Source organism: Bos indicus x Bos taurus, chromosome 5 (genome assembly GCF_003369695.1).
Source record: "Bos indicus x Bos taurus breed Angus x Brahman F1 hybrid chromosome 5, Bos_hybrid_MaternalHap_v2.0, whole genome shotgun sequence".
Lineage (NCBI taxonomy): Eukaryota > Metazoa > Chordata > Mammalia > Artiodactyla > Bovidae > Bos > Bos indicus x Bos taurus.
Genome location: NC_040080.1, coordinates 24,842,644 through 24,856,441, shown reverse-complemented (window position 1 = coordinate 24,856,441; position 13,798 = coordinate 24,842,644). Strand labels below are relative to the sequence as shown.

Below are 13,798 nucleotides of genomic sequence, written 5' to 3'. Positions count from 1 at the left end.
CTTTGCAACCCCATGAATTGCAGCACACCAGGCTTCCCTGTCCATCACCAACTCCCAGAGCTTGCTCAAACTCATATCCAGTAAGTTGGGGTGCCATCCAGCCATCTCATCCTCTGTTGTCCCCTTCTCCTCCTGCCTTCAATCTTTCCCAGCGTCAGGGTCTTTTCCAGTGAGTCAGTTCCTCGTATCAGGTGGCCAAAGTATTGGAGCTTCAGCTTCAGCATCAGTCCTTCCAATTCAGGACTGATTTCCATTACAATTGACTGGTTTGATCTCCTTGCAGTGCAAGGGACTCTCAAGAGTCTTCTCCAACAACACAGTTCAAAAGCATCAGTTCTTCAGCGCTTAGCTTTCTTTATGGTCCAACTCTCACATCCATATATGACTACTGGAAAAACCGTAGCTTTGACTAGATGGACCTTTGTCGGCAAAGTAATCTCTCTGCTTTTTAATATAATGTCTAGGTTTGTCATAGCATTTCTTCCAAGGAGCAAGCATCTTTTAATTTCATGGCTGCAATCACCATCTGCAGTGATTTTGGAGCCCCCAAAAATAAAGTCCTTTACTGTTTCCATTGTTTCCCCATCTATTTGCCATGAAGTAATGGGACCGGATGCCATGATCTTAGTTTTCTGAATGTTGAGTTTTAAACCAGCTTTTTCACTCTCCTCTTTCACTTTCACCAAGAGGCTCTTTAGTTCCTCTTCGCTTCTGCCATAAGGGTAGTGTCATCTGCACATCTGAGGTTATTGATATTTCTCCCTGAAATCTTGATTCCAGCTTGTGCTTCATCCAGCCCAGCATGTCACATGATGTACTCTGCATATAAGTTAAATAAGCAGGGTGACAATATACAGCCTTAATGTACTCCTTTCCCAATTTGGAACCAGTCCATTCTTCCATGTCCAGTTCTAACTGTTGCTTCTTGACCTGCATACAGATTTCTCAGGAGGAAGGTAAGGTGGTCTGGTATTCCCATCTCTAAGAATTTTCCAGTTTGTTGTGATCCACACTGTCAAAGGCTTTCATGTAGTCAATAAAGTAGAAGTAGATGTTTTTATGGAACTCTCTTGCTTTTTCAGTGATCCAACAGATCTTGTCAATTTGATCACTGGTTCCTCTGCCTTTTCTAAATCCAGCTTGAACATCTGGAAGTTCACGGTTCAGGTACTGTTGAAGTCTAGCTTGGAGAATTTTGAGCATGTGAGATGAGTGCAATTGTGTGGTAGTTTTAACATTCTTTGGCATTGCCTTTCTTTGGGTTTGGAATGAAAACTGACCTTTTTCAGTCCTGTGGCCACTGCTGAGTTTTCCAAATTTGCTGGCATATTGAATGAAGAACTTTCACAGCATCATCTTTTAGGATTTGAAATAGTTCAACTGGAATTCCATCACCTCCACTAACTTTGTTCATAATAGTGCTTCCTAAGGCCTACTTGATTCGCATTCCAGGATGTATGGCTCTAGGTGAGTGATCACACTCACACTCTGGCTCTAGGTGAGTGATCTCACCATTGTGGTTATCTGGGTCATGCAGATCTTTTTTGTATAGTTCTTCTGTGTATTCTTGCCACCTCTTCTTAATATCTTCTGCTTCTGTTAGGTCCATATTATTTCTGTCCTTTATTGAGCTCATCTTTGCATGAAATGTTCCTTTGGTATCTCTGATTTTCTTGAAGAGATCTCTGGTCTTTCCCATTCTATTGTTTTTCCTCTGTTTCTTTGCACTGATCAGTTAGGAAGGCTTTTTTATCTCCTTGCTATTCTTTGGAACCCCAGTCAGTCTTTCCCATCAGGAAGCTTCCATAAGCCTCTTAACCTTATCTATCAGAGGCAGATAGAAAGCAAACCAAAGTCGTAGAAAACTAACCAAACTGATCACATGGATCACTGCCTTGTCTAACTCAATGAAACTATGAGTCATGCCATTTAGGGCCACCCAAGATGGATGGGTCATGCTGGACAGTTCTGACAAAATGTGGTTCACTGGAGAAGGGAGAAGTGAATGGCAAACCACTCCAGTAGTCTTGCCTTGAGAACAAAAATATATGACACTGAAAGATGAACTCCCCAGGTCAGTAGGTGCCCAATATGCTACTGGAGATAAGTGGACAAATAACTCCAGAAAGAATGAAGAGATGGAGCCAAGCAAAAACAACGCCCAGTTGTGGATGTGACTGGTGATGGAAGTAAAGTCCAATGCTGTAAAAAACAATATTGCATAGGAACCTGGAATGTTAGGTCCATGAATCAAGGCAAATTGGAAGTGGTCAAACAGGAGATGGCAAGAGTGAACATTGACATTTTAGGAATCAGTGAACTAAAATGGACTAGAATGGGTGAATTTAATTCAGGTGACCATTATATCTACTACTATGGGCAAGAATACCTTAGAAGAAATGGAGTAGCCCTCATTGTCAACTAAAGACTCTGAAATGCAGTACTTGGGTGCAATGCTCTACATTATTTATGATTAAATATTTAAATACATATATGTATTAAAATGTGTATGAGAATAATAAATACTGATTCAAGATTGCAGTTACCTCTATGGAGATTGAGTGAGTGAAGTCGCTCAGTCGTGTCCGACTCTGTGCGACCCCATAGACGGCAGCCCACCAGGCTCCCCCATCCCTGGGATTCTCAAGGCAAGAACACTGGAGTGGGTTGTCATTTCCTTCTCCAAAGCATAAGAGTGAAAAATGAAAGTGAAGTCACTCAGTCGTGTCCAACTCCTAGCGACCCCATGGACTGTAGCCCACCAGGCTCCTCCATCCATGGGAGTTTCCAGGCAAGAGTGCTGGAGTGGGTTGCCATTTCCTTCTCCAGGGGATCTTTCTGACCCCGGGATCGAATCCAGGTCTCCTGCATTGCAGGCAGACGCTTTACCCTCTGAGCGACCAGGGAAAGGCCAGGAAGAAGGGAGAAGGGAGGACAATTAATGTCGGCACTTCAATTCTAGCTTATGTTTTATACCTTTTTTAAAAATATGAAACAAATATAATAAAATATAATGAATGATTTAATATAGTTGACTAGTGGATCCTTGGGTGTTTGTTATATTCTATGCTTTTCTATACATTGAAAATATTTCCAATTTTAAATTGTATGTTTGATTTATTAAAAAAGGTAGGGAAGGTTTGCAATAGGGAACCTCCCACTTAGCCAAAATATCAAGTAATTTACTGTGATGGGAAAATCCCAGAAGAAAAATGGAAATGTAACGATTTTCATCTCTCCTTTCAGACACATGGATGACCACTTCACAAACCTCTACCCACAGCTGATTAAGAAACGTTCCATGTTGAATAAAGTGCAGGACTTTTTAACGTACGTATGATTAGCATCCTCTTCTCATTGCTGCTGAGGCTTCAGGGATTGAGTCTGTCATTTCAAACAGCCGTTTTCCCTTCACCCATTTCTTTTCCATTTCTAAGGCAGGACTCTGGAGTGGTTCTTATAGTTAAGTGTAACACCTCTTGTTGATAGCGTAAAAACTGGTTGCAGACAAATGCCTTCTAATTTATGCCCTTTCAGAGGTCAGGTTAATATATCACATTGTCAGCTATGACACAGCTAGAGGAAACCTCACAGTACAAGACAGGCAAAACCAAACCCCTGGATCCCTTCCACCTGGGGGCTCCTCTCCTTTAGAAATCCCCCTCCTCCCTCTCTAAGGTGCTTTCTTTTTATGGACCTAGACTCATCCTAGCTGGGGAGTTAGTGCACATCTTAAGTTATAATTCCTCACATCCTTTGAGAATATTTTTATTTTAGTAAAGCTTTCTGGAGACTAATAATTCTCAATATTCAGAATTTGTTTTACATTTGTGGGAAGGACAGACTGAGACTAATTTGGGGATAGAAGAACTCTTGGTTTGGCCCTCTAAAATATATACCTAGCAACCTGTTTGCCAGATGTGAAGGTCCTTCCGAGCATCTAGGCTAGATCTCATGAAGCACTGATACTGTGTTTTTAAATTGATCTGGAGATAGCCTGAACAAATCAGAAACTGCTTTTAGTATACAAAGTTATGTCAACTCATCTTGCATAAAGTGCAGACAACTAAAACATGAGATGAAAGGAGTATAAAACAATGACAAAAAGACTTTTTTGTAGGACAGTCATTGAGGCAGTTATTGGCAAAAACTGGAATACAACAAATCATAGACTATGAAAATGATCTGAGAGAAATATAAGCAAATATAAACCACTATATCCTTATGGATTTAGTGAAAACATTATAATGTTATATGAGATGCATTTGAATAGTCCGTCCTCAGCTTTCTTAGGTCTCAATATCACAGATAAATAAATAAATAAATATCACATCTGTGTTTCTAGATAGTTCTAGGTAAAGCATGCAGAGTTATAAAGAGAGAGTCATAGTCCTTGGGGCTTCCCTGGTGGTTCAGATGGGAAAGAATCTGTCTTCAGTGCAGGAGACTTGGGTTCAATCCCTGGGTCAAGAAGATCCCCTGGAAAAGGGAATGGCTATCTACTTTAGTATTCTTGCCTGGAGAATTCCGTGGACAGAGAAGCCTGGCAGACTGCAGTCCACGGAGTCATAGAGACTTGGACATGACTGACTGACTAACATGTTCACTTTCATAGTCCTTGGGAGAAATAAAAAATCATTTAGGATTTGCTCTGATATCTTTTCAAAATGATTGGAATGTTACAAGAGCCAGAATTTAAATTATACTAACCTTTGTGTGGGCTTAGTTGCTCAGTCGTGTCTGATTCTTTGGGACTGCATGGACTGTAGCCCACCAGCTCCTCCATTCATGGGGATTCTCCAGGCAAGAATACTGGAGTGGGTTGCCATGCCCTCCTCCAGGGGATCTTCCCAACCCAGGGATCAAACCCAGGTCTCCCACATTGCAGGCAGATTCTTTATCATCTGAGACACCAGGGAAGCCCTACACTAGCATAGGAATCTGAATATATAATCTTTAAGTGCTTGGTTTTAATTTGGCTTTGGATGAACAACCGTAGAGACCACTAGTACAAATCTAATTTGTCTTCCAGGAAGCAAGATCAGTGGACCCGGGAGAACATCAAATATTACAAGAGTGACCCATTTTGGAGACACGCAGACTATGTTATGGCACAAATGGATGGGCTGTTTGCAGGGGCAACAAAGAGAGCTGTATTAGAAGGAAAAAAGGTAAGATTTCTAGAAAGCTACTCAGGATTTATATGGTACGGCAAGAATACTGAAAATGGTCTTTAAAATTACATTCCAGTTAAGGAGAAAATCAAATTAGGACTAAAGAATAAATTTCTTGCATAGAAGTACTGTCTTATCTATCTCATTACTAGAACCTGACTCAATGTCTTACACAAAATCCAAGCCTAACACATAAATAAACCAGCTTGTTTCTGTATCCTCTCTGTCTCGTTCATGTGCCCTGGGTCAGCTTAAAGTCCGATATGAATGTACTGGCTATTTGATTAACCTACTAAAGCTAGAGTTTTAGACAATATGATAAAGAAAAATGTATACATTTTTAAAAGTGTACAAGTATTATGATTTCCATCCTCCACAGCACTTGCACACACATACACACACATAAACACACACACACAACCCAGGCCCACATGTCATAATTTTTTCTGAAAAGTTTACTGAATCATTGAGGATAGAAAGGTACTGTTTAATATACTTCCAAAAATTAGGAAGAGTTTATTTCCTGGAGGTAATATATATACCACACGCACACTGGACAAAATATACAAAATGACAGTTTATAGAAAATAGGTGCAAAAAGTATTCTTAATCACATGAGCTCAGCCTTGGTAATAAAACTAGAAATACAAATTAAAACCATACTGAGAAATGCTTGTTGTTTAGTCACTAAGTTGTGTCCACTCGCTTTGTGAGCCCATGGACTGTAGTCCGCCAGACTCCTCTGTCCATGGGACTTCCCAGGCGAGAATATTGGAGTGCATTGCCATTTCCTTCTCCAGGGGATCTTCCCGAACCAGAGTTCGAACCCATGTCTCCTGCATTGGCAGGTGGATTCTTTACCACCAAGCCACCTGGAAAGCCATACTGAGAAATCTTTTCTTACTTATCAGTTTGGCAAAAATTCCAAAGTGTGAGAGCATACTGTGTTAACAGGTAATAGGGGGAAAAAAACATTTTCCTAAAAGACTGGTGGGAATACAAAATGGCATATCTGCTATGGACAGCTTGGCATCCAACACCAAAATCACATACTCATTTATCCTCTGATGCAAGATTTCCAGGATTATCACAAAGGTTCACTGGCAGCAATATAAGCCTATTCATTGCAGATAATTTACAGTAGTGAAAAGACTGAAAACAGCCAAAGACATGAAGACTGGCTGTACGAATGATGTGGCTGTAAACAGGAATGAGGTGTATCTCCATATACTGCTATGGACTGACCTTCAGAATCTGTTATTAAGTGTAAAAAGTAAAGACTGGTGTATATCATGTGCTGCCTTCTGCATAAGAAATTGAGATAGATAGATAATAGATGATAGATAGAGAGATGATAGATTTACACATATTTTCAAGGAGAAACAGCAATGAAAGTGTAAACCAATAACTAAAAGATAAATGAAAGGAGAATGGAGGGAGCAGAAAGAAAGCTACATTCCTCTGGATGTAACTTGTTTTTTTACATTTGACTTTGAAACCATGTAAATGCTGTTCATACTTACACAAAATTTTTGGAAGCTAAGTGATTCCTAAGACCTGAAAACGAATGCACACAAATATACTTAATACATCAAGTTCATGGTATAACCATATGGGCAACAGTTAGATGATGTCAAAACAGAGTTACTGAACTTCCCTGGTAGTCCAGTGGTTGGGACTCCACACTTTCAGTGCAGGGGGCATGAGTTCCATCCTCGGTCAGGAAACTAGGATCCCACATGCCACACAGCATGGCCAAAACAAACGAGCAAAAAACAGTTATCCTCACAAAGCAGTGCATCCTCAGTGGAATAGATGCTAAGGATAAGAAAACCACCAAAACAGAAATAGACAGCCTTGACTTGTAATCTTACTTTAGTAAAAATATTATATTGCTATTTTGAAATCTGATAGATTTGATAGATAAAGATAAAGCAAAGAAGTATATTAGATAAAAAGATTTTCAGCACAAGAAAAGTTAATGAAGTAAACATGCTGTGTATTTTTTAATTAACATATAGGTAGGAAATCATTACTTTTGGCTTCCTTAATTAAAAAAAAATGTACGTTTCCTTTCTTTGTCCCTTGAAAAAGCCTAGAAGTAATGACAATAGCCTTGACCCAGCAGCATTTAGTCTTCCCCAGGAGAATATGGTCTATCTTAAACAAGACATAGAAGCACTAGCCATGGAGAAAAAGATTGGGAAATTTGACTAATTAAAATAAGAATTTCTTTTTATCAAAAAACAATATAGAGAGTGAAAAGATAAGCTGCAAACCAGGGGAAGATATTTGCAATACATTTAACTAACAAAGGATTTGTATCTAAAATACATAAAGAATGTCAACAAATTTTTAAAAAGAACATACCCAGTAGAAAAATGGGTAACGGGCACAAAACATCAACAGGAACTTCACAGCAGAGGAAGCACAAATGACCAATACACATGTGAAGAAATGCACGATTTCAAGGAAATGCATCATAAAGCCACAGTGAAATCCTATTACACACCAGAACTGGGAAATCCCAACCACTACTGGTGTAAGTAAACTCTTACAACCACTTTGGAAAAGGATGGGACATTACTTGAAACATTTGAGGTTAATACATATTCTACAACCTGGCAGACCCACTCAGAGATTAGATACAGTCTTGAACATGGGGTCCACATATGTAAAAGTTCACAGCATCATTGTTTACTGTGAGCTGTAAACGTCTCAAATGCTTTTCCTAAGTATATTGTGATACCGTATGTTCATGTAATGTGATACCATATGGGAATGAACATGAACGAACCGTTTCCACACTGTCGACATTGATCCATGTCAAAAAATAATTTTGAGCAAGGGAATGCACATGATATGATTCTATTTATCCATATTCTAAACCAGGCAAAGTTTTAAAAATATATTGCCTAGGGATTTATACATAGATGATAAAATGATAGGAAAGCAAGTAATGAACAACTTGAAATTTAGCAGAGTGGTTACTGCTGATGGGGAACAGAAATGAGATTGGTGACTTTCTAAGGCACAGCTGATAGTCTATTTAAAACAGTCTATTTTTTAACTGGGATGCAGGTACATAGGAGTTTATTTTTATTATTTTTTCTTAAAATGTGCATTTACATCTTCATTCTTTCATATGTATGATATCATTCTTGATTTTTAAAATAAATGCAAAAAATTTAAAGGCAAATTACAAACTGAAAAAATCTTGCAATTCATGTCAGACTTAAAGAGCTCTTAAAAGTAGATAAAAAAGAATAACCTAGTAGAAAAATAAAGCATGTTAACAGTTCACAAAAAGTAAATCCAAAGATTCTTAAATATATATTCAGCTGTATTCATAAATGCCAAGATAAACTACAGTGAGGGGACTTCCCTGGCAGTCTAGTGGCTAAGACTTTGTCTTCCAGTGCAGGGGGTTCGATCCCTGGTTGGGGAACTAAGATCTTACATGCCTCATGGCCAAAAAAAAAAAAAAAAAAAAACAACACATAAAACAGAAGCAATATTGTAACAAATTCAATAAAGACTTTAAAAATGGTCTACATTAAATGTAGCTACCAGATACTGTTTTTTCCTTATCAACTTGGAAATAAACTAATTGTTTAATTCGTTGTTGAGGCTGTAATAGTATAATTGAAATAAGCCCTGTGAAGATAATATGGAAATATCTATTAAAATCAAAATCATCTTTAGAAATCTGTTCTACACAGATTATAATATAATGTGTGTTCTACACACATTATTATAGAAAATAATGTGTCCAAGGCTCATTATTGGAAGATTGTCTTTAATAGTAAAAGACTAGAAACCACCTGAAAGTCCATCAATAAAATACTGATTAAAAACATTATAATGCATCCATTCATAGACATACTGTTTAAAAGAATGAAGAAGATTTTTACATCCAATATGGAACGGTCCCCAAGACACCAAAAGATACGAAGAGGAAAAAAAAAAAATCAAGGTGAAAAGAAGCACATAAAATATATTATTATTTATGTTTTAAAAAATGTATTTGTAAGACATTTTAAAAAGATCCCTTGGAGAGGGCATGGCAACCCATTCCAGTATTCTTGCGTGGAGAATCCCCATGAACAGAGGAGCCTGGTAGGCTACAGTCCATAGGGTTGCAGAATTGTACACGACTGAAGCAACTTAGCACAGCACAAGGCATTTTTAAAAGTCTAAAGAGATACACTAGAAACCAAGTGGTAAGCTGGAGATAGGATTGAGGTTTGAGCAAACAGAGAAGAGGAGTGAAAAGAATTTCCACTATAAATCTTATGGCAACCCACTCCAGTGTTCTTTCCCAGGAAGTCCCATGGACAGGGAAGCCTGGCAGGCTACAGTCCATGGGGTCACAGAGTCAGACATGACTGGCCATGCACACATGTATCACTTGTGCCAAGACTGAAAAAATCTGCAGTAGAGAAATGCAAGCAGAGTGCTCTGTTTTCCTTTCCTAGGACCCACTCTTCGAATCTGTGGATAAAAGGCTAAAATGTCTCGTAAACTATAAAGTAATAAAAATTATTTTATAAAGTACAAAAAAATCTTGGTATCTGTTACATGAGGGACTCTTCACAAAGGAATACCTAACAAGGGGAACCCTCCCAATAGAAAATGACATGTGATAGTAACAAATCAATGTTAAGTGCAGTCTTTGTCTTTCCCCAGCCCATGACCCTGTTCCAGATTCAGTTCCTGAATGCTATTGGAGACCTGCTGGATCTGATTCCCTCACTTTCTCCCACAAAAAACTCCAGCCTGAAGTTTTTTAAGAGATGGGACATGGGACATTGCTCTGCCCTTATTAAGGTGAGTCACTCGGTAGCCTTTCTCTTTGTCCTTCTTCTGGTCCATGGAGATTCTTTCTATATGTCACCCAAACATGGCATCTCACCACCCCTGCTGTAGTTACATATCACCTCATGGGTTCCTCTGTCATGGAAGTTAAGAACTGGAAGGAACTGATAGAGGGAATTGGATGTACATGATGTTAAAGAACCCACCTGCCATTGCAGGTTCAATCTCTGAGTCAGCAAGATCCCCTGGAGGAGAGCATGGCAACCCACTTCAGTATTCTTGCCTGGAGAATCCCATGGACAGAGGACCCTGGCAGGCTACAGTCCATGGGGTCGCAAAAAATCAGACACGACTGAAGCAACTTAGCATGCACACAGCACTTCTGTTTCTTCCATCATTTTTCTCATGCTGTATGTACCTGCCACTCCTACCTTCTAGAATCTTCCATTTTGGAAGCTAGGACAGAATCTGTCTTGTGTACATTAAAGGTTAATTTTCCACTACCAAATATAGCAATAAACACCTCAGTAGATGTATATTTCCCACATTTGCAGTCAGTTTTCTGTTTACTTCACTGTGATTCTGGCTACAGGTTCTTCCTGGATTTGAGAACATCTTTTTTGCTCACTCAAGCTGGTACACATATGCAGCCATGCTCAGGATATATAAACACTGGGACTTCAACATCGTTGATAAAGACACCAGCAGCAGTCGCCTCTCTTTCAGCAGTTACCCAGGTAACTAAATTTAGAGAGACATCTCAGTACTTTGAGTCCTATTTCCAGATGAAACCTTGGTGATTCAGAGTAACTGGAATGGATGAATAAATGTTTAGTGATTAGCATATATTAATAAAAACTGGTTTTTAGAGTGCTGTTTGAAGATATATAACTCTATTACTTTTACTTAAAGTACTATGTCATAAACTATGTTAAGAGGATTGCCAGAAATTCACTTCTACAAATGCCAACTGAGTATTAAGTACAAGTCACTTTCTGAGGCTCTGAAGTGGAAGCAAAGATGAGCAAGAAAGATCCTGATTGCAATTTCTCCTTGAGAGCCTGTCTCCAGTTCTCTTTTTTATGATTTTTTTAGTCAAAGTATGGTTGATTTACCCATTTCTTGTATTCTTTGCAATATCCACAGGACTTTACCTAGCGTATGGCAAAAAATAAATTCAGCAAAAAATAAATTTTTGCTGAATGAATGAGTGAATGAATGTACAAGCTTATAGGTCTTATACTAACAAGATAAATAAAATACAGATAAGAATAATATTACTGCTGAATACTGTATAGGCTACAAAAGCAGTGTTAGAAATGTTGTGAGTATTCAAAATAGGGATAACTCACATCTGATTGTTGGGAAAAGGAAAAAAGTTGAGATTTGAGACGAACTATGAATGATGACTAGAATTTGAGCAAGTAGAGATGGATGAGAAGGGACAATCTTTGTAGAATAGGAGTTGCAAACTCCTATGCCTAAAGCAGGGGGCTTCCCAGGGGGCTCATGCTTGCAATGGGCTTCCTAGGTGGTGCTAATGGTAAAGAACCACTTGCCAATGCAGGAGACATTAGAGGTGTGGGTTTGATCCCTGGGTTAAGAAGATCTAAAGGCATGGCAACCCACTCCAGTATTCCTGCCTGGAGAATCCCATGGACAGAGGAGCCTGGTCGGCTACAGTCCATGGAGCCACAGAGTTGGACACAAATGAAGAGACTGAGCATGCACATATGCATGCCTAAAGGAGACAAGAAGATGATATAAGTGAATAAAAGGGATCAGTAAAAGTAAATAGAAGTGGAAACAATTGTAGCAAAGACAGGGTCCATTGAAAGGGAGTCAGCTGTTCAGCACCTACTAACCATTGTCACCCGGACACGTCCTGGAGATCAGTATTTCCATATCCTCTAGCTTCTCAAGAGAGAAATATGGATTTAAAAAACAAAACCCACTGTGTAAACCCCTAAAATTGTATCTGATAGCTGGAATTGCCCCCAACAGCTGGTTTGCAACCTCTTCAGAAAACATCACCAGCAAAAAGACAAGGGGGAAGTTCTTACCAAACATCCAAGTGTCCTATAGGGATATGATGTGGATACTAACCTCTAATTACAAATATGCAACTTACAGGGTGGTTATACCAACTACCTGTCATATCTACCTTTGAAAGAGTATTTTTGTCTGAGTATTATTGCCTCTTCTGGTTCTGTTGTTCTTGATAATACTAGCTTTACCCTATCAGGAATTCTGACCAGGGGAATAGTGGTCTGTTTTACTGTCCTTGTGATCTGATCCTTCCTTTGAGATCACTTGGATTTCATCTTTGTTGTTGTTTGCTGAATTGTTTTAGTATTGAGGGGGACTGAGGACTCCTTTCTGCAAGTTAGACCATGATTTGATTCTTTGTTCCAAAATTTAAGGACAGCAAGATACTGAGACAATGAACCATTCCTATTCTTCCTCCTATTTTTGATATAATGCAAAATTCAACAGCTACCTGAAATCTTTGCTTTCAAAACTCTCCAATCTTAACAGTCCTGGATCCCAAAAGTAGTGAGGGAGAAGGACATGGAGGAATTTCGTATGAAAACGTTTGGCTTGCTAATATTTGCATATATTGTTGTTGTTTGATCGCTTACTTGTGTCTGACTCTTTGCGACCCATGGACTGCAGCACACCAGGCTTCCCTGTCCTTCCATCTCCTGGAGGTTGTTCAAACTCATGTCCATTGAGTCGGTGATGCCATTCAACCATGTCATCCTCTGTTGTCCCCATTCTCCTCCTGCCTTCAGTCTTCCCCAGTATCAGGGTCTTTTCCAGTGAGTTGGCTCTTCGAGTCAGCCAAAGTATTGGAACTTCAGCTTCAGCATCAGTCCTTCCAATGAATATTCAGGGTTGATTTCCTTCCAGAATAGACAGATACAGAAGTATATATATAACTGAGAGAAAACAAAAGACATCTTTCTTACTCCAAGATGTTTTTATAGGAGCCAGTAGAGCAGTGTAATTCATAATTTCTCTAACTAAACTGCTTTGTTCTCAACAGCAAACATGAAAACCACATAGAATTTTATTTATATTACAAAGAATTTTTTAATTAAGGGATCAGTCACATCGGATTCATTCAATAGGTGTGGAACTAAGCTTTGCCGTGAACTCTATGCCATGTGAAGGTGCTGTTGATCCCAGAAAAGAAGCTGGGTGACTTGTTTTTTTTTTGGTGGAGGAATGCCACGGTAGATTGAGTGAATTAGGATCATGATGTTGGTTTTGTACTCAGAGTAGCAGGACCTGGAAGTTCTTCCTAATATGGATAAATATACTAAGAATTGTTGAGTCAGAACTGATAGATCAAGTCATGATATAATTTATTCATCTACAATTTTCCATTAAAATGTGCTAGACAGAGTGTTTGTGATGAAAAACAGGACAAATGGTCTCTATTCTAACAAAATTTTACCTTCTTGTAAAAAATAGAGACAAACAAAAGAAAGCAATGCTTAAAGTGTGATTTGTGTAATAATAGGGAAGAGTAGTTTGGGGACGATGAGAAAACTTTTAAGAGAAAGTAAAGTTTATGTTAAGACACAAAAGCAAGTATAAATTAGGCAGACCAATCGGGATATGTGATGGAATGTGATGGAATGTTCCACATGGAACATAGCACATGTAAAAGCCTGTAGGCAAGAAAAAGTTCAGAGCAGCCCAGAGGGAGGGAATGAAGGGCAATGCAAGACCATTAAAGTGACAAGTGAAAGTGACATTAATAGATTTGCATTTTAAAATTACAAAATGCCAAGCTC

The 13,798-nt window shown here is 38.8% G+C and overlaps 1 protein-coding gene across 2 annotated transcripts in view; it reads left to right on the top strand.

Moving 5' to 3' along the window:
- The window catches only part of PLBD1 (phospholipase B domain containing 1), an 88,464-nt gene that overhangs the window by 46,164 nt on the left and 28,502 nt on the right, over positions 1–13,798 (top strand). For both annotated transcript variants that reach the window (XM_027541399.1, XM_027541400.1), the window contains exons 3-6: positions 3,247–3,330; positions 5,033–5,171; positions 9,864–10,004; positions 10,585–10,729. In XM_027541399.1, the coding sequence (XP_027397200.1) occupies positions 3,247–3,330; positions 5,033–5,171; positions 9,864–10,004; positions 10,585–10,729 (509 nt within the window). The remainder of the gene's footprint in view (positions 1–3,246; positions 3,331–5,032; positions 5,172–9,863; positions 10,005–10,584; positions 10,730–13,798) is intronic.